The sequence below is a fragment of the Mesoplodon densirostris genome, chromosome 6, assembly GCF_025265405.1.
Source record: "Mesoplodon densirostris isolate mMesDen1 chromosome 6, mMesDen1 primary haplotype, whole genome shotgun sequence".
Taxonomy (NCBI): Eukaryota; Metazoa; Chordata; class Mammalia; order Artiodactyla; family Ziphiidae; genus Mesoplodon; species Mesoplodon densirostris.
In genome coordinates, this window is record NC_082666.1 from 123,930,128 (window position 1) to 123,955,617 (window position 25,490).

Below are 25,490 nucleotides of genomic sequence, written 5' to 3' on the forward strand. Positions count from 1 at the left end.
AATTTGTTCTCTTTACCTTTATTTTGTTGTTTATTTACTTCAGTTGACTTTATTTTTTAGAACAGTTTTAGGTTCACCGCAAAATTGAGTGGAGGGTACAGAGATTTCCCATAAACCCCTGTCCCCATCAACATCCGCCACCAGCATGGTTCATTCGTTACAACTGATGAACCTACATTTACACATAATGATTACTCGAAGCCCGTAGTTTATCCTAGGGTTCACTCTTGGTATCGTACATTGTATGGGTTTTGACACGTGTACAGTGACAATGTTATCTACCGTTACGGTATCTTAAAGAACAGTTTCACTGCCCTAAAGCTCCCCTGTGCTCCACCTATTCCTCCCTGCCTCCCCTCCCAAGCCCTGAAGACCACTCATCCTTTACTGTCGTCATATTTGGCCTTTTCCAGGATGTCGTATAGTTGGAATCATACTTAATTAATTTTTTTTGTTGATTTACTGGAAGTGCTTTTTTTTTTAATTTTTTTTGTGGTACGCAGGCCTCTCACTGTTGTGGCCTCTCCCGTTGCGGAGCACAGGCTCCGGACGCGCAGGCTCAGGGGCCATGGCTCACGGGCCCAGCCGCTCCGTGGCATGTGGGATCTTCCCGGACCGGGGCAGGAACCCGTGTCCCCTGCATCGGCAGGCGGACTCTCAAGCACTGTGCCACCAGGGAAGCCCCTTACTGGAAGTGCTTTATAAATGCCAAATATTTTCTCTAAATATCCCCCTATGAATTAAAGTGTGAAATTCATGGCCCACATGCTGGAGTACCCTCCCAGTCTGAGGAACCAAATAGCCTCCCCCTCACCAGAGACATCCTGGACTATTGTCCACTCCCAGCAGAGCCCCAGAACACTCTGACCTAAAAACTCAGAGTGAATGTGTAACCCAGCAGTAGTTAGCTAGTAACGGATAATACGTAAAGATGAGAGAAAGAACACTCAGCTTGTTTCAAAAGGCATTTTATCTCATAGTTGATTTATAAACGTTCGTGATAAGTTAATACTTGTATTGCTTTTCTTTACTTTCTGCTGTCCTTACCTGAGCATCAGTCAGGGAGGGGCCTGTGCCTGCCCAGAGGCCCTGCTCTCCACCTGGTGTTTGCCAGTCACAGTGGCGGACCAGGCTGCGGAGAACCAGCCAGGCGCTAGAGGGCGCTCCAAGCAGGTGCAGCCTCATTCAAGGATGGCAGTCGGGGCAGGTTGGGGATCGTTGACAGCAGCTGAGACGGGCTTAGCACAGAAGATTGGGAAGATCAGCCTCAGGCGAGAGGGTCCATCTGATGAGGGGTGGTGACTGCTTCTCCCGGACATCTCAGTGATGTTCAACCGCTCCAGACATTAGGGACACAGATCACAGCACACTTGAGTGACTGGGCACCTTGGTCAAAAGTTACACAATACATGATCTTTAGTGCATGAGAGAAGGACCATCAGTGATATAGGCAGGAAGCTGGATTTCTAGAGATTGGGATGGTGTAGATGTGTTATCTTCCTTTTTCCTAATAAAAAATTTTTCCACTCACCACCTCCTCAATCATTCTAAAATTGATATTATTTTTCATGCTTTTTAATTCCTCGGTGTTCATTTCCAAATTTGTTCACCTTTCCATTTAGCCAACCCCAATTTTTTTTTTTTTACTAAGGCTTATTTAAATACCCCAGTCCTCAGAATTCTTTCATCCATCCCTAGTCTCAAAACTCATTCATTCATTCATTGGTTATTGTAAACCAGGGGTGACATTAACAGACCGCTGTCACCTGGGACTGGGAAGCAGATGTCACCCCCTCAGTGAGTAGTGCATCCCCTCTGTCTGGAATACTCGCCTAATACCCCTTTTCAGCCTGATAAACTCTTCTTTGTTCTGGCAGCTTTAGAAAATGCACTGAGCCAGGGTTGCCCGCTTGCCCTCTACATGCATAGAAAACCTCAGAGGACACCTGTGAAATGTTGGCAATAAGCAGGGTGGCCCTGGGCTCTTCCTGCAGAGCCGCCTCAAGGGTCTTTCCACCTCGAAACCTTCCGCTTCCCTGTGCCCACCCCGCCCGTCCTACCCCGCAGGGATCTGCCATACTTATGCGGCAGGCACCAAGTGGTTCACATCCACTAGTCTGAAATCTATCAAACCTTGGAACTCAGGGTTGGTGCCGCCTTCACCTGGCACACGATGAGAGCACAGTACGTATTTGAATGAATGGATAACCCTGAAAGATCTCAATTCCTCTTCTCTGGTGGACACGTGCTAACATTTATTCTGTTAGAATGACATAACTGCGTGCAGCAAGCCAATTCGTTCAGTTACCTGGGAGTACATTTTGCAGCTCACTCAACCCGGGAGGAAATGCGGGTGGCTGTGCTGCCTGTTGTGGAAGCTGCACAGGCGTGCTTTGAGGTTTCCTACGAATGCGGAGAGCCGCAGGGAACACTGGCTCAGAAAACTTTCTAAAGCTGCCATGATTGACTGGAAATTTTAGATCTTAACTGCAAGTGCCTTCAGGTGGAAGTAGAAGGAAAATGATCTTCCATCCAGGGAAGAGCCCTGGATAAGTTCCTCATGCCCTATAACTGAATGTCACCCCTGCTCACCTGTTGTCTGATTTCCAGAGTGCGGATCTGCCCTTACTCAGCTAGGACACTCCTCCAGCATCTGCAGGCCCGCTCTGTGAGGCACCCGGTAGCAAGAAGTGGGGTTAGGGAAGAGCCACTCTTTCTAGTTTCCCAAGTTCTCCCCTTGGATCAGGTTCCCAGGGGTTCCCAGCCTCAGCAAGAGGGACATTTGGGGCTGGATAATTCCTTGTTGTAGGGGCCATCCTATGCACTGTAGTATATTTAGCTGCATCCCCACCTTTTACACACTAGATGCTGGTAGGACCACCCCTCATCCCAACCAGCTGTGCCTAAAAAAAGATCTCCAGACATTGACAAATGTTTCCAGGCTGGGGAGAGGGTGCAAAATTGTCTCTGGTTGAAAACCACTGAACTAGACCATTGGAAGGTCATACACTCAGACCACATTTCGTCAGGCCCTCCTACTCTTACATTTACTGAATTGTGCTTTAACGTTATACGATTGGTATTTACCAGAATTGCAGCAGGAGGAAAAAAACCATGAAACTGGCTTCACATTTTTTTGGTAGAACGAGTGTTACGACTATTAGTTTTCTTTCAATCAGTGGTTTTTCACACTTTTTAATTTAAGAAATGCAGCCCTTGTTTTATGATTAATATTATCTCCTGATGAGCTAAGCACTTGGTGAGGTTTTCTGTCCACTACCCTGGCTGCCAGGACAACCAGCCCAAGCCACAGATTGGCACATTTTTTATCTCATTTACCTCATTGCCTGGTTTCTTTCTTACTCTATTTGGTTTAAATATGTTTCAAAACTGTATCTTAGGGACTTCCCTGGTGGTCCAGTGGTTAAGACCCTGGGCTCCCAATGCAGGGGGCACGGGTTCCTTCCATCCCTGGTCGGGGAACTGAGATGCTGCATGCCACACAGCACAGCCAAGAAAACCCCAAAAAGAACAACAGCAACAAAAAATGGAAAAAAAAAACCTGTATCCTTGCATCTTTTCTTAGAAGGAGATAGGCTAGAAATACATTTCAATATTGTGAAATATAATTCAACAATATTCACTGAGCTGTCATTAAATATTATTACTCCTTGAAACTCATTTTAATGTACTCGTCTTTGATTCTAGAAGAGAAATTTTATATGAAACCTTTTGTCTTTTGCTTTCCCTCCATTCCAACTGCTGGCCTTTGAAATAACTGGCCCTGCCCCAGCTGGAAGAAAACACTTGTCTTCCTGTACCCCTCTCACCACAGAGCCAATTTTTCTTTCTCATTCTTACTTTGCATCACTTTTTGTCATCTGAGTGAAGCAGTTGAAGTAATTGAGGACAATGCCCTGGTGTGTGTGTGTGTGTGCGTGCGTGCGTGTGTGTGTGTGTTGGGGACTATAAGAAGAGAGCGGACCATAATGAAGAGAGAAGTAATGATAAGATTTGCCTTCAAATATATGGCATCTAAGAAAGGATTAAAGTTAGTCTCCGTAGCTCCAGGGGCCTAATGAGAGGACGGGAAAGGAAAGAAGAACTTTCTACACAGGGGAAACGTGTAGCCATGGAGGAGGCCATCCCAGCAGGGAGTGAACCCAGAAAACTCGTGTATTACGATGGTTTGACTAATCTCACTGCCTTACATTTTTTTTCAGGTAAAAAGGGTAATACCTGCTCAATGTGGAGTATTTGGGACATGTAGAAAGGGGGAAAAATGACTAAAATTATTTGAAATTTCATTAACCAGAGATAACCTCCATTAGCAGGGTAGATCCAGTCAGGTTTTTTCCAATGCATTTTTTTCTCTAAAACTGAGACCATAATTATTAAAAGATAACTACTTCTCTTCATTGACAATATATTCAAAGATACCATTTATTAAAAATTATTAAGGACATAACACTACATGTTTTAAGTTTTTATTGGAGATCTCTTCTATGATTTCATGCTTTAGATATTCTTCTCAATCCCATGATTTGGGAATGTTTCCCTAGCTTTTCTTCTAGTTTTAAAATAGTTTCATTACTCACATTTTCCCCTTTAATCCGTCTAGAATAAATAGTTAGAATAAAGTATGAGGTGAGGATCTAACCTTACTCTTTTCTAAACACTGTGAATTATGTAAATTTATTGCTTTTGAATCATAAGTTGCTTTCCCCTCTCTGCTTATGGTATCTGTAGCTTAAAACTATTCCCAGATGTGCACGAGGACACCCGGGTTAAAGTAACACTGAGTTACTCTAATGTACAATCAAGAGTGGGACAATGTCTGCAACAGTTGAAGAAACTACTAGACACAGTGATCCAAGCAGGGAAGGGAGGATAACACAAATGGGGACATTGGCTATTTGATCTCCACTTAATTGTTATAAATACATAATACATAAAAAAAATCTTCATCAAGACTACATTTTAAGAGAAAATGGGACTTCAAGAATATGTAAAACAAATTAATAGATGTCACCCCTGGTGGTAGGATTATGGATTAATTTTATTTTCATCTTCTGTTCCATAAATTCTAAAGTTTTCCTGTGTACTATTAATACATTTAACAATTATTTACATATACAGAGATAGCAAACGAGGGAAAAGGAAATCACAAAGGGAACCCAAAGCCTAAAGGTGGAGGTAGGTGTTCCTTAGCTGACAGGTCAAGTGTTGGCAGCCTTGGGTCATTTAGTTTTAGAGGCCACTGGTAGAAGCACCATCTTCCTCCTCTGCCCAACAACCGTGTAGTCCCAGAGCTGGGCCCCCCAGAGCACAGCTGGAGTCTTTTCTAGGAAGGAAATGTGTGGGTTTTCCTTTTCTCCATGGTTTTCTAAATATCGAATTTTTCGACTCTCCTAACTTTTCCCTCCCAGTGGTTCCCAATGGAACAGGGGAGGGGGCTTCTAGGCCAACGTGTGGGCATTGGGTGACCCAGCTCCGATGGCCCCATTCCCCAGCCATCAGCCTCTCCGTGGCTTCTCTCTCTCCAGGCGGTTCTTCAAGGACATGCCCCACAACGCACTGGACAAAAAGTCCAACTTCGAGCTCCTGGAGTAAGTCCTGGGACCGGCCCCAGCCTCTCCTCCCTTCCTCTCCTGCTGCCCTGCTCTTCCTGCCCCCCCATACGTCCCCCCAAGACCACAGCCAGGAAGGACCTGTCTCCCTGGTCCTCCCGCCTTTCCCTGATTGGCCAGAAGTCCTGGGTTGGGGATGAAAGGGAGCCAAATGCTGCTTTTCTCCCCCATCTTTCAGGAAAGAAGTGGGGCTGGACCTGTTTTTCCCAAAGCAGATGCAGGAGAACTTAAAGGTGAGGAAACCAGTGGGTGAGCAGCTCAGAAAGACTCCCTGTGTGTCTCCTTTGTGTCCCCCCGAGGACTAGAGCTAAAGGGATGGGGCTGGGGGTAGTCGGGGAAGCCAGGAGTCTGCACTGCCTTGGGCCATCTGGACCCAGGACCGCTCCATGCATCCAGCGGGCCCTTTCTGTGGCTGGGAATCAGGAAACATGGCTCTAGTTCCACATCAGAGGCCAGTTAGCTTTGTGGCCTGGGCACTGGGGATGCTGGCTCCCCTGGCTCCCTCCCAGGGCCATGGTAAGCTCCCTTGAGACAACAGATGTGCACTTTAGGTAAGACATCACCACTGCCCTCGTGGCAGAGGCCTGGGGGCCATCCTGCAGCAGCAGGCAGGCTTGCGATGAGATCGTAAGGGAAGGAATCAGGCCCCACTGACCCCTGACCCTCTCCCCCAGCCCAAGCAATTCCGAAAGATGATCCAGCAGACGTTCCAGCAGTATGCCTCGCTCCGGGAGGAGGCGTGCGTCATGAAGTTCTTCAACACCCTTGCAGGCTTTGCCAACATCGACCAGGAGACCTATCGCTGTGAACTCATTGTAATGCCACGCTCTCTTTATTCTCTCCCTGACCTGAATTCCAGGCCTCTCAGGCAAGGGGGCCATGAAGGCAACTCGGTGGGTGGGGGGGAGGAGGGGGGCACGCGGGACGTGCCGAGAAGAGGCTTTGCTTGCTTGTAAGTTCTGTAGCATCAGGGCCTCCCTAATGTATCCGAAAATGCAACTAATGCTAAGCCACTTGCCTGACGAAGGCAACTGAAATCTTGGCTCCAACTCTGGGAGGTGGGCCGTGCTGGCAGGGTGCTGGGAGGGGGGTAATCTGTATGTCGGGGTGCAGTTAGGATGGAAGGAGCTGGAGGGCCCGGGAGACAATGGCCCGTGTCTAGCTTAGTGAGCTGTTTTCAGATTTCTGAAATATGGGCAAGCAGAGCTGGGGCAACAGCCCATCTCTCCTTTGATTCCAGCAAGGATGGAACATCACTGTGGACCTGGTCATTGGCCCTAAAGGCATCCGCCAGCTGACAAGTCAAGATGCAAAGGTAGAGACAGGTGGGGGGCAGGCCCCACCCAGCCCCGGGCAGAGCCGTCTTCCCCTTTTGGCTGCCTCGTACCCTGGCCTGCCCCGTCGGTTCTTCCTCCCCCACTGCTGAGAGCTGTGGAGAGGGTGTTTGGGATAACAGCATGGTGCAGAGGGTTCTTTACCTCCCTGTGACTGTCCCCTGCACAGAGGAGGGGGTCAGGGCTGGTTTAGGGGGGAGGGGAAGAGGGAAGGACACCACTGTTGTTCTTCTGGCTCAGATGAAAGAGTTGCTCTTTCAATGGCAAAATGGGGTAATCATGCCCCCAGGAGTCAGAAGGCCTGGGTCCAGCCCTGGCTCTATCACCAACTTGGCGTACGACCTTGGGCAAGCCCTGACTCTCTCCAGGCTAATTGTTTTCTTCTGCAAGGGCTTGGGCTAGATGATTCTCCTTAATCATCGTTGATTGCCTCTTCATCCCCTTGAGAGACTCCAGTTCTCAGTTCTTTCTTGGGCCCCATCCCCACACCATCCTGACCAATCTGCATGGCCTGATCCCAGGAATGGGATGGTCTGAAGGGCCCCCTCCTTCCCCACAGCCCACCTGTCTGGCCGAGTTCAAGCAGATCAAGTCCATCAGGTGCCTCCCGCTGGAGGAGGGCCAGGCGGTACTGCAGCTAGGCATTGAAGGCGCCCCTCAGGTGAGCATCTCTGGGCACCCGGAAGCTTGGAAACATTGGGAACGGCTGCGGGCGGGGAGCTCCTGCTCAGGCCAGCCTGTCTGGGGCTTCCCTGACTGCTGAGATCTTGTTAAGAAAATGGCACCTAGTTCTTAGACAAGGTAGCAGGATGATGATAAATTAAAGAAACTATCTCAGGAAGCAACGTTATTGTTAAAAATGTCAAGAAAGAAGTTGTAGGAGATTGGGGGGGGGCGGGGAGCGGGGGTAAAGTGATCAGAAATCAAGGTATGGATCAGAGGTCTAACTTTGAACAAGTGACAATGACTCACAATCAAGACCTTGGGGCCCCAGGGCTTTTTGTGGGTGGGGGAATCAGAGAGACCTCAGGCTGTGAACAGTTTGTCTGTCTCTCCTTTCATCCGTCTGTCCCCTGCCCCGCCCCCTCCCTCCTCCCTTCTCTCAGTTTCTGCTTTTGCACACTGAGCATCTCCTAGGTACAAGGCATGAGCTATGCCCTGAAGGGCCAGAATAAGCCAACCTGGAGCTGCCCTCCTAGAGTGTAGGGTGGTCAGTTGGGAGAGGTGATGAGAGCGCCCTCTGGTGGCGGTGGGAAATGCAAGCTGAGCCCCAGGAGAGGGGCTGATGGCGTCCAGGCTGGGGGTGGGCAACAGTGTCCTGCAGTTTCTTCTCCAGTCCCTTGGGGTAGGCTCTAGCCAAGGCTCTGGGGTCTCATCCTTGGCTGGTCTCTTCCCTGCAGTCCTTGTCCATCAAAACCTCCTCTCTGGCAGAGGCCGAGAACATGGCTGACCTCGTAGACGGTTACTGCCGGCTGCAAGGGGAGCACAAAGGCTCCCTCATCATTCGACCCAAGAAAGGTGTGTTTCCACTTGAAGATAAATTGGACCAAGGGCGGCATGGGGGCTGGCTTCTAGAGGAGAGGATTTGTAGTCCCGGGAAGATCAAAGCTATTGCCGGAACATGGCTGGTCACTCCTCTTTGGGGATGGAGTCAGAAAGCAGAGGTCAGGCTGGAACACTTGACAGTGGCAGAGGAAGCCTGAGAGTTTCTTCTACTAAAAAGATTCCAATTCAGGCCAGACGCCTACCCAGCTTCCACTCCGACTTTCAGGGGCCACAGAAAGGCGGGAGGCGTGTCCCTAGTGTTGGCCCCTAGGAGCAGTGCAGCCAGGACCCTGTGTCCCTGACTCCACCTCCCCCTCCTCCTCGCCTCTCCCCAGATGGTGAGAAGCGGAACAGCCTGCCCCAGATCCCCACACTGTGAGTACACCCGGAAGGCGGGGAACTGGCCCCACACTCAGCCTGTGTCTTCCCAGGAAAGGCAGAACAAACAGGGAGCCTCCCTGCCATGGTTTCTGGTTTCTGGGCCCCAGGAGAAAATGCTGGAACCCCAGCATTTCACAAGTGGTGATTTTTCACCAGTAAATTTCTCCCAGAAAATTCATACAGGGATATCCCTGTGTCCTAATGCCACCTGGCATCATCTTTAGTGGGGGAAGGGGGTGGTATTGTTGCTGTTCCCTCCCTCCTGCCCCCTGGCTGCCTGGGCTGTGCTCCCAGGTTACTGCCGTAAGGACAGGCTGCTTCTCCAGGCAGGGTGGGTGGGAGAGAGGGGGCTGAGGCTGCCCTGGGGGAGCATTGCCAGGCTCTGAGCTCACTTGGCTCCTGCCCTCCCATCTCCCCCTATAGAAACCTGGAGACTCGGCGACCCCACCTCTCAGAAAGCTGCAGCATAGGTAAGCCTGCCCATCTGCCGTCCTCTGCCTGCGCCCAGAGCTTCTCTTCTGCCTGCTCTTGTGGCATCATCAAGTATTCCCTCAAAGTTGCAGAAAAATGAACTTCCCCCATGCCTGCTCAGTGACAGCTTAAAATATCATTAATCGTAACGGTTAACCTATGTTGGGCAGCTAGTATGGGGCACCGTGTTTGTCTTGGTCAGCTCAGTCTCCATAACAAAAACCACAGGCCCAGGGGCTTAAACAACAGATACTGATTTCTCACAGCTCTGGAGGCTGGAAGTCTAAGGTCAGGGTGCCAGCATGGCTGGGTCCTGGTGAGGGCTCTGTTCCTGGCTTGCAGACAGCCGCCTTCTGTGTGTCCTCACATGGTGGAGAGATGGAGAGATCTGGTCTCTTTTCCTCTTCTTCTAAGGACACTAATGCCATCATGGGGGCTCCACCCTCATGACCTCATCTAAACCTAATCGCCCCCCAAAGGCCCCAGCTCCAAATACCATCACACTGGGGATCAGAGCTTCAACATAAGCATTTGGAGGCAGGGGGGGACACAACATTCAGTTCATGACAGCGTTAAATACATAATAGGTATTATTTTATTTAATCTTTGCATTCCCCAGAAACATTCATTTCACAGAAAGGGAAACAGATTAAAGGAGACGAACCAACTTGCCCCAAATAACAGCCATGAGCAGCAGTGAGCAAGGACTCAGGCCGAGGTCCCTGGGCCCTGTGGCCACTCTGAAATGCAGGTCAGGAGCCCAGTTCTTGTCTGGCTCCTCCCCACACCCCTCCCGGTGATGTCAGCTTGGTTCCACTGGCCTGCACGGGGGAGCCCCACACCTGGCTCCTGGTGGTGCCCCCTGAGGCATCTTGCCGATGGGGTGTCCTCCTTCCGTCATTCCAGAATCAGACATCTATGCAGAGATTCCCGATGAGACCCTGCGAAGACCAGGAGGTAGATCCCTGACTGCCCCACCCACCCCTGCACGTCAACCACAGCCAGGGCCCTGGGAAGTGACATTTGGGGACACGTGTGACACCAAAGGAGGACTTTCTTTCCTTCCTTTTTCCTCTCCCACGTGTGCCTCAGACAAGGACAAAGCTGAGTGAGGCATCTTTGATTTTGCAAGTGGAGATCATTGTTTATATCCCCACACCATCGAACTTTTGTGTGTCCTGGGGAGGGGGGCGGAAGGAATCTAAGCCTGTGGATATGGGACCCAGCCTTCAGAGGGAACAACTCTTCCCCTGTCTGAGACAATGAGACCTTCTAGATCCCCTTTCCCAGCCCAGCCCCTGGATCCTGGCTGAGGGGTTGGCAGGGGGGCGGGTGGGGCAGGTCTGGTAACACCTAGGCAGGAGGGGGCGGAGCCTGGTGTTAGAGCCTGCAGATGCTCAGATGCCCAGGGATGCAGGTGCGCAGATTCCCGGGGATGCAGACACTCGGATTCCCAGGGGTGCCAGCTGGTTTCTGCACTCCAGGACTCTCTCGCTTTCTCCACCTGTGCAGGCCCACAGTATGGCATTGCCCGGGAAGATGTGGTCCTGAATCGTATTCTTGGTGAAGGCTTTTTTGGGGAGGTCTACGAAGGTGTCTACACGAGTCACGTGAGTTCCAGACTCTTCCCTGACACTCCTCCTCTGCTTTTCTGTAGAATGAGAAAGGAGCTCAAATACTCTAGAGTTGGAGGTGGCTGCCGTGGTGTGTGGATCTTCCCCAACTTGGTCTTTGCAGTATTTATGAAATACACAGGGAGTGATGAAAACAAGATTCATTGCCAAGAAAGGCAGCAACAGCAGGGATCCAAAGAGAGGCGGCACCTGCCGGGGGGTGACCGACTCTTGGTGGAAGAGCACAACGGGGAGGCGCCATGTAATGCAGTTGTGAGAAAAGGAAGGGTGGGATCTGAGGCCGCCGAGGGGGCGGGACAAGGTTTGCCTTTGTGGTTGTGCTTCTACCAGGCCTGGGGGAAGAGCCAGAGCAGAGGAAAGGGGCAGCACAAATGTCAAAACCAATGATAAAGAGAAAGAGACCAGGACGCCATGTCTGACAATGACCTTGCACGTGCCCCAAACAAGCCTGCTGACTCTGGGCAGATCACGTGGCCCCTCAGGCTCCATGTCTTCATCTGGACAGCCCAGGGCTCGAGGGATCCGATCTCGAAAGTTCTTCCAGTCCTGATCAGGAAGAATGGGGTGGGGAGGGGTGGAGAGGAAGAGACAGAGGAAGAGCAGGCTTTGTGGAGACCCAGACGCCCAGACATCACCTGTTTCCCCGTGGGAAGGCCATGGGAACGCCGGGGAGGGAAGTGCTGGGCGGGACTGAGGGGCCCTGGACACACTCCCCTTGCAGAAAGGGGAGAAAATCAACGTGGCCGTAAAGACCTGCAAGAAAGACTGCACTCTGGACAGCAAGGAGAAGTTCGTGAGTGAGGCAGGTAGGCGTCCCCGAGGAGGCCCCCAGACCAGAAGCTGGAAAAGGCCCCGAGACTATGCAGACCCCGAGACAGGGAGGGCCCGGAGTGAGGGCCGGGAGGCCACGGACGGCACTGGCGCCCCCAGGGGCGGAGGGTTGCGGCGCTGTCTCCAGGTTGGACCAGCCAAGCCCGATTCTCACCTTGGACCTTAGAAGGGCTCAGGCCCGTCTCTCTCGCCGCCACTTTCAGTGATCATGAGGAACCTGGAGCACCCGCACATCGTGAAGCTGATCGGCATCATTGAAGAGGAGCCCACCTGGATCATCATGGAGCTGTACCCCTACGGGGAGGTGAGCCGGCGGGGGCCGAGGAGGACCCTTGCAGTGACGGCTGGGCTGCAGTGGAGCAGGGCCTCGGGGGGGCGGGGGATGCGCTCAGAGCCAGGGGGCCCTTAACTCCCAGCTGAAAGATCCCAGTGGCCGTTTGGAGAGGAAGTTGCCAGACAGTCCTGCCGCCTGGGTGTGCCCTCCCCTCCCCACCAGCTCCATGCCCCGGCCGGGCAGGGTCCTCAGGGCGTCTTCCCTTCGCAGCTGGGCCACTACCTGGAGCGAAACAAGAACTGCCTGAAGGTGCTCACCCTTGTCCTGTACTCGCTGCAGATCTGCAAGGCCATGGCCTACCTGGAGAGCATCAACTGTGTCCACAGGTGGGGCTGGGCAGGGGGGTAGCCTGGAGAGGTTGGGGTCAAGCAGGGCTTTGTAGCCGCACAGAACAGGGGTGAAGGCCTGGCTTTGGTCCGGCCTGTGTGACAGTGTGATCACCTTCTCTGAGCCTGTCTCCTCCTCTGAAGAGTAGAACAGCAGTATGTTCCTCCCAGGATTGCTATTAAGAGGAGATCTGAAGTCCGAGGTGTCTGCTTGTAACTCAGTCCCATCTAGGCCGCCTCCCTGGGGGTCCAGGAAGTCACTTCCCTGCTTGCTTCTCGCTTGCTGTCCTCCAGCAGTTCCATCTGGTGGCACCTGGCCAGGCAGGAGAGACTGGGTCCTGGTAGCGCTGGTATGATCTTGGGGTCTGGGCCCTGCCAGGCCAAGTGGCTGGCACTGCCCTGGTCCCCGGCACCTCCAGGCTGCCAAGACCAAGCCTCCAACTGGCTGTGGAGCTGGCCCCTTCTCCACCCGGCTTCGTCCCCATTCCCTGAAAGGAGGCCCCTGCCATGGGGAACACGATCCCCTGGAGGAGACAGACGGGATGCCCTCAGAGCCCTGGGGTGAGCGGGTGAATTCTTCAATCCAAGCCCATCGACCTCAGATAGGTGGCTATATGGGTGACGCTACACAAAGCTATGTCAGGGGATATGAACATTCATTCATTCATTCACCCACTCATGCAACTAATATTATCGAACCCCTACCGTGGGCCTCCAGCCACTGTCCTAGGCTCCGGGATGGAGTCATAATCAAAACAGACAAAAATCCCTTTCCTTAGGGCTTCCCTGGTGGTGCAGTGGTTGAGAGTCCGCCTGCTGATGCAGGGGACATGGGTTCGTGCCCCGGTCCGGGAGGATCCCACACGCCGCGGAGCGGCTGGGCCTGTGAGCCATGGCCGCTGAGCCTGCGCGTCCGGAGCCTGTGGTCCGCAACGAGAGAGGCCACAACAGTGAGAGGCCCGCATACCGCAAAAAAAAAAAAAAAAGAATGCACAAAAATCCCTTTCCTTGTGAAGCTCATCTTCTAGTATCTTCTAGGGTGGATAGTCATGGGGCAAAGGTGGTGGGATCCCAGATTTGCAGCTTTGTGTGAAGTTGTCGTGCTTTGAAATCATCTTTTCAATAATAAAGAAAAACGGTAGGGTGTGGAGCCTGCCCAGGAGAAGCAAGAGATGAGCCAGTTTGGGGCTAGAAGTGATTCCGGGAGCATGAGATAACTGAGTCAGCGAGGGCTCCTGGTGGGGTGAGAGCTCAGCTCTGGGCTGATGCTTTTCCCAGCCGGCCAGCTGCTGGGCATGTTCCACCAGCTCTCTGCCCCGGTCTCCTCCTCCGTACCGGGGTTCTGAGGGTCTCTGTGTCACGGCTCAGGTGTGTGTAGTCTTTGGAGGGTCCTGGCTAGCCCAGTGCTCCCTGGAAGTGAGCTGTGAGCGGCTGCTGGAATCACAGAACAAGAAGAGGTGGTTAATTGTGACCAGGAGAGTGGCTGGGCTTCTTCCCTGAAGAGTCAGCAGGGTGACGGCATCCCCGGCAGAGGGGACAATACAGGCTGCAGGGCGGTGACTGGAGCAAGTCTGGGGAACCGAGACAGGCTTGGAGGTGGAGACATGAGAGAAGGGGTGATGGGAACAGGGCTCAGCAATGAGATGGAGGAAGATGACAGGCATGTGTGTGGCAGGGCCGGTGGGCCAGCCGAGGCTCCCGCCTGAGCTGGGCTCCAGCCAGACGGCTCGTGGGTCCAGGAAGGACCGACCGACAGAAGCTGCCCGATTCTGCTCCGGAGGCCGGGGCCCTGAAGCTCTCTTCTCCTTTGCTTCTCTGTCCATCTGTCTGTCTGTCCCCCTGAAGCATTCTCAACGGACTCATCCGTGTCTTTGCCTCTTCCCTCCAGGGACATCGCTGTCCGGAACATCCTGGTGGCCTCCCCTGAGTGTGTGAAGCTGGGGGACTTTGGCCTTTCCCGGTACATTGAGGATGAGGAGTATTACAAAGGTGAGGTGCAGGTGGTGTTACGGCTTTGTCCCCTGGAGGGGTCGCTGAAGCCAAAATCCCCCCAAAAGGTGATTGTTAGGCAAACCCGGGCCAACAGTCTCTGGAGAATAGGCTGCATTTCTGGATAAATCTAGATCTCCCTCTCTAGTAACTACTGTAAACCCTTTGTCCACCCAAAGCCTCTGTGACGCGTCTCCCCATCAAATGGATGTCCCCCGAGTCCATTAACTTCCGCCGCTTCACGATGGCCAGTGACGTCTGGATGTTTGGTGAGTGGACTTTCTGGAGGGCGTGGAAAAGTGTTCGATTCTCACCTCCGTGACCAGGTTAAGAGGGGGCACAGCAAGCAGCGGTCGGGACCCCCAGGTTCTGTTTTGCTGCAGCCACTGAGAAGTCCCAGAAGTGGGGAGGCGAGTGGTGGGTCGGGGGTGACATGGGCTAAGGGCCAGCCTGGGTTCATCTTCCCAGAAAAGGCTCCTGAGATGAGCATGTGCTCCACTAACCAGCCCCGGGACCAAGGTGGGCCACCCTGGAGGGGATCCTCAAAGGCAAAGCTGAGGTTTTCTCCGAGAAGGAGGTGCAGGGTGAGGTGAAAGCAAAACCAGGTGACAGATGGACAGCCGCTTACAGAGCACACAACCGTGTAGATTCTCCCTCTCAGGTCCCCAAAGCCAGCCCAGTAAAATCTCATTATTATTCTTCCCATTTTCCAGATGAGGAAACTGAGGCTCAGGCGAGTCAGGGGCTTGCCCGTGATCACATAGGCAGCAAGCATTGGTGCTAGGCTTTGAACACCAGCTTTCTTTCTTTTTTTTTTTTAAATTAATTTCTACTGGAGTATAGTTGCTTTACAATGTTGTGTTAGTTTCTGCTGGACAGCAAAGTGAATCAGCTATATGTATACATATATCCCCTCTTTTTTGGATTTCCTTCCCATTTAGGTCACCACAGAGCCCTGAGTAGTGTTCCCTGTGCTATACAGTAGGTTCTCATTAGTTATCTATTTTATACATAGTAGTGTGTATACGTCCCAACTGACATATATACCAGCTTTCTGTTGGAGGTTCCACCCACTCCTAAGAGAAGACACTCGTGGTCCCAGTGACGTGCCTTTGATGGTCCCCTCCTCATCCCACAGACCCTAACAGCTCCGTGTGGAAGGGGCCGGGGGGGTGGGGGGATTAGTTCGCTTATGGATGCAGGTGATTGGTCCCTTGGTGGACCGCCGTAGTGAGCAAGATCCCAGGGATGCTATGGCGGAACGAGGGAACGCGGGGCGGTCCCTGGCAGGCGCGGAGTGCGGACTGCCCGGTTGTTCCTGGGGAGGGTGGGCTGCCTCTCTAGGCAAGAGTCCCCCCAGCAGGGGCCCTGAGACCTCTCCTCCCGCCCTCAGCCGTGTGCATGTGGGAAATCCTGAGCTTTGGGAAGCAGCCCTTCTTCTGGCTGGAGAACAAGGATGTCATCGGGGTGCTCGAGAAGGGGGACCGGCTGCCCAAGCCTGACCTCTGCCCACCCGTTCTCTACACCCTCATGACCCGCTGCTGGGACTACGACCCCAGTGAGCGGCCCCGCTTCACTGAGCTCGTGTGCAGCCTCAGGTGAGCAAGGAAGCCGGAGAGGGGTGCAGGCCCGGGGCCCCTGAAGAGCCAAGTCTCCTCTTCAATAGCGCTTACAGGTTTACAGCATCCTTCCTTAAACAAGATGCAGCCGGCGTCCTGGTCCCCTCCGAGGGAGGAGGGAATTCAGGCTCGGCTGGTGACTCAGTGCCCAAGGCATGACAGGTGGGGCTGGGACTTGCCCCGGGACCACCGCCCCCCTCATCCCACCCCCTGGCCAGCACAGCGCCATGTGTCCAAGTGGAGTGAGCCCATCTTCCCAGTGGAGGAGGCCTTACAGAGGCTCAGTGCTGTGTCAAAGGCAGGAGCCTGAACCTGAGTTCACTGTCAGATATGAACTCAGAGACGCAGAGTGGGGTCAGCCGCACCATCTCACATCTCTTAACCGCGAGCACAGGGCGTTGCTCCTAGTATGTGCCCAGAAAATATATTTTAGGTTTGAACTCAAAGGCTGCATCAGACTTTCACTGCAGTGCCTGTGCTCTTTGCTGAGGTTTGGGGTGCATCTTACAGGCACCCAGCCTGGGCAAGGGACCTGCTTCCCTGGCAGCACCCCTGTGCCTTTCCTCTGCCTCTGATTGTTCCCCCCAGACAGCAGGGAAAGGAGTGATTTTGGGCTGTGAAGACAGTGAAAAGGCGTCCCCTCTCCCTTCTGAATGAAGCACTGGTGGCTTGAGGGTCTGATCCTTCTCAGGTGCCCAAGAGCCATTACCCCCGGGTGCTGGGAGGTCCTTGGTGAAGTTTGCTGTTGGAGAGCCGTTTAGAGGGTGATCCTGTTTCCTTGGTGGCCCGCCTGCCACCAGTGCCCCCTTGGGTGGTCTGACTTCTTTTATCATCCTTTAGGGCAAGGGTCAGCAAACTTTTTCTACAAAAGGTCAGATAATAAATATTTGTGGGTTTGCAGGCTATACAGTCTCTGTTGAAACTACTCAACTCTGCCGTAGCTCGGAAGCAGCCGAAGACGATACATAAAATGAATGAGTGTAGCTGGGTTTCAGTGACACGTTATTTGTGGACACTGAAATTGGAATTTCATGTAATTTTGACATGTCCTAAAATATTTTTCTTCTTTTAATGTTTTTGAATCATTCAAACATGTGAAAACCATACTTAGTTTAAAGCTACACAAAAATAGGTAGGGAACCGTATTTGGCCTTGTGGGCCTAGTTTGCCGGCTCCTACGTTAGGGAACCTAGTGTTTAATTAATGTTAAATACTGCAGCTTTAAACACTGTTGCCAACATGTGGGCATTGTTTTCAGAGAAAGAAAATAGCCCCCAGAAACTGTCTTGTGGGGAGGAGCCCCAGGGGGAGGCTGGGAACCCCAGGTCCAGGCAATGGGAAATATACTGCATTTGTTTGCGGGCAGGGCTCCAACACAGTCTGCAAGACCTCCAGCTTAGAAGGCCTCTCTGTTCCTGACTCTCTCCTCATTGACGCTTCTGATTAATTCTAGACTCATCTGTTGGTCCCTCATAAGGGAGATTTGAGAAGCCAAAGGGTTCCGGGAGAAAAGTGTTTGAAAGACGTAACTTGAGGGGGTCAGAAGCTCTGGGGTCACAGGGTCTTCATTCATTCTGGAGGCTTGAGACATGTGGGGAGCCTCTCAGATGACCCTGATGACCCCAGGGTACCTCCCTCAGGCCCCAGTCTGATGGTCCTCCATTGGAGCTAAGAAAGGATTTCATGAGGGCTTCCAATGTTTGGGGGTAGGAAGAACCCTCTTAATGTTGAATTTTGAGAACTCTTCCATGTAACGTACACTTTTAGAATCCACTGATTGACAGAACGCAGTAAGCCATATAATGAATTTTTTATTGCACACAATATAATGCATATGCATCTGAAAACACAATACCAAATATTATATATTTAGTAGTACTGTTAAAAATTATTAAAGAAGGGGCTTCCCTGGTGGCGCAGTGGTTGAGAATCCGCCTGCCAATGCAGGGGACACGGGTTCGTGCCCCGGTCCGGGAAGGTCCCACATGCCACGGAGCGGCTGGGCCCGTGAGCCATGGCCGCTGAGCCTGCGCATCCAGAGCCTGTGCTCCGCAACGGGAGAGGCCACAACAGTAAGAGGCCCGCGTACCGCAAAAAAAAAAAAAAAAAAAGTTATTAAAGAAGACAGTTTAAGTGATACAGACAAACTTTATTTAACACTCCATGAAGTGGCAGTCTCCGTGCCCAAGGGCCAGAGTGCAAAATGGGGTGGAAGTCAGGACACTTTTATAAGATAAAGAATAAGGAACAAGGAAGAGAAAAGCAGAGAATAAATAGAGAACAGGAAATACGTATAGAGCCCAGAGCTGGTTTGGCGTTCGGGTTGGCCAACTGGACGGTACTTTGTTTCTGGTCAAGCAGAGCGTTTAGAGGGACACAAAAGTTATCCGCATTTTGGCTTGCTGATGTGACCCCCTGGGCAGGAGCGGCTCCATCTTGGGCTTAGACATCTATTTCAACAGCACATAATACTTGTCTACAGACAGTGCTTGGTACACATGTGAACATGAGGATTCACGGACCCCCTGTCATTATTCGAGTCCTCTGAGGTCTGGGATTCCCAGGTTGGGAACCACTGGATTGGGTTAAAAAGGCAAGAAGCATGCACTTAGCTAGTCTGGGAGGGAATCCACAACCCTTTCCCATGAGCACACACCAGGAATGCACGGGTGGGAGGTTTAATGAAAAATAGGAGATGTAGAGCAGGGGCCTCTGACATGAGGTTGTCTGGGACATCAGAAAGCTACACAGGTGGTCAGTGCCTATAGGAGGGACAGGAGGGCAAGAGGCATGGGGACATGGGCAGGAGACACACTCGCACTGTCCGGTTGGGCTAGGACTCGTTCTCCGAGGACTTTTCCCCACCCTGGACCCATTCTGTGATCCTCCCAGCCTCGGTGAGGGGGGCTGCAGCATCCGTATTGCAGCCTGTCTCTGAGGGGTCTCCCCAGTGCATTCTGCAGAGGACGTGGGAATGGAATCCGGACTGTGGTGGAGCACAGAGAGGAGCCCCCCGTAGCATTTTTGACCCTGTTTCTCTCTCCTTATCTGACCTGACTCCCGGCAGTGACATTTATCAGATGGAGAAGGACATCGCCATAGAGCAGGAGAGGAACGCTCGCTACCGACCTCCCAAAATCTTGGAGCCCACAGCCTTCCAGGAGCCCCCACCCAAGGTGAGCCAAGCCCTGGCCTCACTGGCCCCGTGAATCACAGCAGAGCTGGGCCCCTGTGCGGCCCCTCCCAGGCCTGGCTGCGTAACTCCCCTCACAGCGTAGGTAGGATCGCACCTTATGGTCCTCTCAGCCCTTCAACCCAACCATCCATCAGCGCATCGGCAGATGGAATCTGAGACCGCAAGAGAGCAGGCACCTTGTGGGACGGCTGCAGCAGGGGATCACCCTGGAGATGTTTCCCTTGAGAGACTGGAGCACTTTTCCTTTTTGTGTTTTTACCCTTGAGGGTACATGATGGGGAGCATCCTTGGGCTCCTGAGGTCCAGCCTCCAATGTCCATGGCATCTCTGGGCACAGGAGCCAGTGCTCCGCTGCCCTGCTATTAGGTGGGTGGGTTGCAAGGGACCATGCCTGTAGTAGTCAGCTCGGGGTGCCATACAAAGCACCACAGACTGGACGGCTTAAAAAACAGACAGCGTGGGGGCTTCCCTGGTGGCGCAGTGGTTGAGAGTCCGCCTGCCGATGCAGGGGACACGGGTTCGTGCCCCGGTCTGGGAAGATCCCACATGCCACGGAGCGGCTGGGCCCGTGAGCCATGGCCGCTGAGCCTGCGCGTCCAGAGCCTGTGCTCCGCAACGGGAGAGGCCACAGCGGTGAGAGGCCCGCGTACCGCAAAAAAAAAAAAAAAAAAAAAAACAGCGTGGAAGCTGGGAAGTCCAACACCAAGGTGCTGGCAGATTCCCATCTGGTGAGGACTCTCTTCCTGGCTGGCAGTTGGCCACCTTCTCGCATGTCCTCACACAGTGAGGAGAGAGAACTCTGGTGTCTATTATTATCATTATTGTTGTTGTTGTTATTATTAGGACACTAATCCCATCATAGGGGCCCTACCCTTGTTACCTCATCTGACCCTGATTACCTCCCAAAGGCCCCACCTCCAAATACCTTCACACTGGAGGTTAGGACTTCAACATATGAGTGTGGGGGGGAGGGGCGACACTCAGTCCATAACAAATCCCTATGGATGCAGGGCCTTTGTCACTGTCCCCCTTGCCTGCTGTGCCCTGCGCCTTCCCGCAGTCAGGCCCAGGCAGTTTTCGTCCCCTCGGTGAAGCTGCTGTGGGTGCCTAAGCCTTCCATGGCCTACCTCTGGATGTCGGTGGCTCTTGAGTGCTAATTTGGCAGGCACTCCCACATCCACGGAGGCTACACACAGAGATCAGTAGCCCCTCTCATTAGCGGGAGCCCCCAGGAGGGCAGAGAGGCTGGCCTCTTTGTACCTTCCCATCACTCAGTAGAAACAGATGCGCAGTTAGTGGACGCATATGATTTTAATGATAACTTTGTTCCTCATCTTCTTCATTCTGAACGAGCCCGACCTGTTTCCTACCTGATATTCCCCTTGGTGAGCTGTGCTCACTCAAGGAGAGAGACACAGGGACTGACTCATTTCTGTGTTCTCTCTCCAGCCCAGCCGGCCCAAGTACAGACCCCCTCCACAAACCAACCTTCTGGCACCCAAGCTGCAATTCCAGGTAAACATGTAACCAGAGGGCTGGGGAAGTTCAGGGCCATTTCTCATCTCGGTTCTTCCTGAAATTCCATCCTCATGCCTTAGAGGAGCAGTAGTCACCTGTTCGGGCAATGGAGACAACCTGCATTGGCTCTTCTTGGGTACCCAGAAAAGAATTAACATACCCTGTATGATGTTTAAACATACCCTTTTGTGATGTTTAAAATAGTGGGGTTTTTTTTAAGGTGTGTATTATATATACACATACCTGTGGGTTAATCATATCTGTCAAATTTGTAACATGATGATGGAATATAACTCCTTTCTGAAGAGTCCTGAAGGAGGAGACGTACTCAGTAGGTCAGGAACACACATGGACCCATGGTATGCACCACGTCATGGGGAGGGCGGTTGGATGGAAGAGAGACCACCGTATCTGTGCTGACTTCTAGCCAAGAGCCGTATATGTCGCTCCGCCGTGTCTCCCAAACGGGGCCAATGAAACGCCCACGCCTTGTTCTTTATTAGCTCCTGGAGAGCCAGTCCTGTTTCTCCCATGGAGCTCTTGTATCGTTTCTTTGTGCTCATGTTTGTAGCAGCTAATTGTCCACCTTCTTGCCTTGTCCCTGTGCCTGGTGCTTCTTTGCTTCTCCTGAATAGGTCCCTGAGGGTCTGTGTGCCAGCTCACCCACGCTCACCAGCCCTATGGAGTATCCATCTCCCGTAAACTCTCTGCACACCCCACCTCTCCACCGGCACAATGTCTTCAAGCGCCACAGCATGCGGGTAAGAGGGCTCTGCATGCTGGGTCCCAGCCAGGACCGAAGAGACTGCTAGAGGGAGGTACCTGGGATACCGGGAACCCCATGTCCTCGGGCTCAGGAGGTGCCCTCCATGTACCAGTCAGGCCACTGAGGGGCTCTGTGACTCCCTCTCCTCTGCGAGCACATCAGAGTTAAGGGGCCAAGCCAGGTGCTGCTCTTGAGGACACCAGCTGGACCCAGACCTGCCCCATCCCTACTCTGGTACTGTGGCAAAGGATGTAAAATCTCCCCGCTTCCTTCAGCCCTGGCGATAGTGTGAAAGCTCATGGGAAGAGGGCAATCAAGCCTGATGGTGCCAGAAAAGTAAAAGACCCTGGAGGTTCCGCCCCGCTCTGCCCTTCCTGTCTGATTGTTGTGGTTGCTCAATCTCTCCTCGGTCAAAGGAAAGGCTTCCTTGTGGCTGCCACTCCTGCTGCTTTGTAAAAGTTGCTGCTGTACGAGAAGGAGCTTGGGGGCTAGTGTGGGGCTCAGCCACACCCTCCCCAGTCACCTCTTTGTTTTCAGCTGCCAATGAGGCCCTGAGTATTTTGTGGACTAGCTTCTAATTGTCTTGTTTAAAAAAAAAAAAAAAAAGCACCTTTGCCTGTCCACTTGTAACTTGTCCTCACCCACCTTCTCCTTCAGTACAAATGGTCCCTGTGGTCAGTTGCCATGAACACTTGATATATTTTACTAAACGGAGTCTTGATATGTGACATAACAGACTAAAACCCTTATTATTTTAGCTCTGACTCCATTACCATGCATGATCTTTCAGGCTCACTATATAAGACTCTAAAAATGGAGGGGAAACTACATTTCTATTATAATACATTTACAAAATGTGGGAAAGTATGTTGAGATATCCTGTGCCGTTCTTCTTAATTTAGTAAAACTTTGAAATGATTCAGATAACTTCGAATTCTAGGCAGTGAGATCTTAGCAGAATCAATATTCCCCTGACCTAGCTCATTTTTCTCTTTTACATTAATTTAACCAATTTATATCTTAGCATATACTTAATGATAATAAAACTGCATTTTTAAGCACGCACTATCATTTAGGCAGTGTTCAATTCCTCCACTCTCCTGCCCTTGACTCTTTATTCATAATTAATTGAGTTTTAGTGAGATTGGCTTTAAAATGTGTCCTTTCAGTAAGAAAGTATTTTGTACATTTGAGGGATGGCACTGCCTTTATCTAACCCCTGACTCACCGTAAGGACTTGGTTCAGTTCCGTAAAGACAGACTGTGCGGCAGGAAAAAAAGACCTTTTCTGTCAGGGGTTTAGAAGTACTTGCCACAAGGAAAGTCTGCCTAAAAGAACATAATGAGCATTTCTTAAAATAAGCAAAAAAAAAAAAAAAGTTAAAAACATAAACTCCATTTTATGGTATACATCAGAAACATCGAGAAAGCCTCTTCCAGGCAGAATGCTGAAAAGGTATAAGAGGCTCCCTGCAAAGCATCTGAAAGCATTTAACAAAAATCAGAGATTTCTGTTCCCACAAAAGCAATTTTTCTACTGACTAACTCTATTGCCTGACTCATCTGAGAATCTGTGGCATTCCACACCAGAGTCAGGATGGCAGCAATCTCCCCTTCTTGAAGACCTCACAATTGAGGTTTAAAATAATACTAGAGGGCCTCCCTGGTGGCGCAAGTGGTTGGGAGTCCGCCTGCCGATGCAGGGGATACGGGTTCGTGCCCCGGTCTGGGAGGATCCCACATGCCGCGGAGCGGCTGGGCCCGTGGGCCATGGCCGCTGAGCCTGCGCGTCCGGAGCCTGCGCGTCCGGAGCCTGTGCTCCGCAGCGGGGGAGGCCACAACGGTGAGAGGCCCGCATACCGCAAAAAAAAAAAAAAATAAAATAAAATAATACTAGAATTCAATAAACAGCACCTTTCTGAAGGGACACTTTGCTGGGCTCTATCCCAGGCTCTGAAGGGAGAACTGCCTTCAGTGAGCTTACCATCAGCCAGAAGGAACAGGGTAGGTGCATACTCGCCTGAAACGCCAACCAGACAAGCTGAGTGGCTCACAGAGGTACGGCGAAAGTGCAGTGGGAGTTCAGGGGGAAACACAACTCTTTCCGGCTTCTCTTCTGCAGCGGGGCCTCAGTGGATGGGGAAGATTCGGAGGGGAAGATACTGGGATGCAGGGGATGAAAGAGGCAGAAGCATCAGTTGGAGCCAAGACTGAGTGATGGGAAACCATAGGATGAGTGCAGGAGCTGTTTTTCTAGAACAAGGAAGGTGCGTGTGGAGGTAGAAATAAGACTGGCAGGATGGGGGGAAGCCAATTCATAAAAGGTGTCAAAGCTTATCAGAGTCTTTTTAAAACACCACAAGGACCTGATTTCTCTTAAAAATGACCAGCTATGTAAGCATTCATTGCCTGATAAAAACACCTGAGGTATACTTCAGACAAGTAAGCCCTGAAGAGGTCCAGTTTAAAAAAACAAAAAATCATTCACGGGCTTCCCTGGTGGCACAGTGGTTGAGAGGCCACCTGCCGATGCAGGGGACATGGGTTCATGCCCTGGTCCGGGAGGATCCCGCATGCCGCGGAGCGGCTGGGCCCGTGAGCCATGGCCGCTGGCCTGCGCGTCCGGAGCCTGTGCTCCGCAACGGGAGAGGCCACAACAGTGAGAGGCCCGCGTACCGCAAAAAAAAAAAAAAAAAAAAAAAAAATCATTTGCTCCTTGAGTGTTATGAGACAATTGGAAGACATAGGAACATATCTACCAATGCATGTTAAAATATTTGGTAAGGTGGTGATCAGGCCTGGCGCATACTAGACATTTGAGCGGTAGGAATCTTCTTTTGGCAATTACAAAACTACACAGTGTTTTCTTGAGTCTGGCAACTCCTTCTACTGGAATTTACTCTAGTCTTCCTCAGTCCGTACATTTTTCTTACACCTGGAGATTCCTAACTCTATCTTCCGAATGTTTGACACTTAGTTTCTATTTGTCACTATTTGTCACTAGCCTACGGTAGACATGCCATTGTGTTTGCAGGTGTTGGCATTTAACTGAGGATACTTACAGCCTTAAAATCCCCTCATTTGGGGGCATCAGCTGTTGTGAAGTAAATCTTATTTATTTTGATCTATTCTATGATTATGAAATACTCTTATGTTCTGAAATTTGTTTTACTAAAATAAGATCTAACTCAGTAGCTCTCAACTCCAAGGGGACATTTGGTGACATCTGGAGACATTTTTGTTAAACAACTGGTGAGGTGCTGTAGGCGTCTAGTGGGTGGAGTTGCTGTAAGCATCCTACAGGGTACAGGAAATCTTCCTCCCGATAGTGAATTATCTGGCCCCAACGTTAATTGTGCTGAGGTTGAGAAACCCCGTTCTACTATTGGTTACTTGGACCCATGAGAACAGGGACACTGCATATTTAACCATCACTGCCCTCCCAGCACCCAGCTCCATCCCTGCCACATAGTAGCTGCTTAATAAACAGTTATTGAATAGAGTAATGAACAAAGAATATTTCAGCAAGAAAATAAACTTATGGTGAGAAGTATTGTTAGAAACTGAGCAGTAATTGTAGCTGAACAAGCCTAGGAGAAACATACCAATGTAACTATTTTCAAACTGTGTGTTATATTCAAGTGTGTTTTAGAGACTTTGGTGGGATAATCTTTTTTTAGAGGCTTGGCAGAGACTCTGCCTTGCTAAAGTAGACTGGGAATAATTTTTAGCATTTTATGTAAGTGACTTGTATGTAAACTGGCCAGTTCAAAGGAAAGGATCTGAGTGGCTTGCCAACCTGAATGTCATGGAAAAGTCACATGCGCCTGGCAAAGGCCACCCCAGGATTTATGCAATCAAAAGAATGCCAATAACACTCCTATGTCCAGGAGACCCAAGTAATCTTGTGCAGCAG

The 25,490-nt window shown here is 51.3% G+C and overlaps 1 protein-coding gene across 2 annotated transcripts in view; it reads left to right on the forward strand.

Moving 5' to 3' along the window:
- PTK2B (protein tyrosine kinase 2 beta) overlaps positions 1–25,490 on the forward strand; it is a 63,843-nt gene that overhangs the window by 32,320 nt on the left and 6,033 nt on the right. The window contains exons 5-23 of one of the 2 annotated variants that reach the window (XM_060101394.1): positions 5,547–5,609; positions 5,809–5,863; positions 6,305–6,445; positions 6,871–6,945; positions 7,524–7,625; positions 8,365–8,482; positions 8,845–8,884; positions 9,314–9,360; positions 10,268–10,318; positions 10,874–10,971; positions 11,717–11,801; positions 12,030–12,130; positions 12,371–12,486; positions 14,375–14,475; positions 14,655–14,744; positions 15,869–16,073; positions 19,162–19,270; positions 20,740–20,805; positions 21,444–21,569. In XM_060101394.1, the coding sequence (XP_059957377.1) occupies positions 5,547–5,609; positions 5,809–5,863; positions 6,305–6,445; positions 6,871–6,945; positions 7,524–7,625; positions 8,365–8,482; positions 8,845–8,884; positions 9,314–9,360; positions 10,268–10,318; positions 10,874–10,971; positions 11,717–11,801; positions 12,030–12,130; positions 12,371–12,486; positions 14,375–14,475; positions 14,655–14,744; positions 15,869–16,073; positions 19,162–19,270; positions 20,740–20,805; positions 21,444–21,569 (1,789 nt within the window). The remainder of the gene's footprint in view (positions 1–5,546; positions 5,610–5,808; positions 5,864–6,304; positions 6,446–6,870; positions 6,946–7,523; positions 7,626–8,364; positions 8,483–8,844; positions 8,885–9,313; positions 9,361–10,267; positions 10,319–10,873; positions 10,972–11,716; positions 11,802–12,029; positions 12,131–12,370; positions 12,487–14,374; positions 14,476–14,654; positions 14,745–15,868; positions 16,074–19,161; positions 19,271–20,739; positions 20,806–21,443; positions 21,570–25,490) is intronic. The other variant, XM_060101395.1, reaches the window with a different exon arrangement.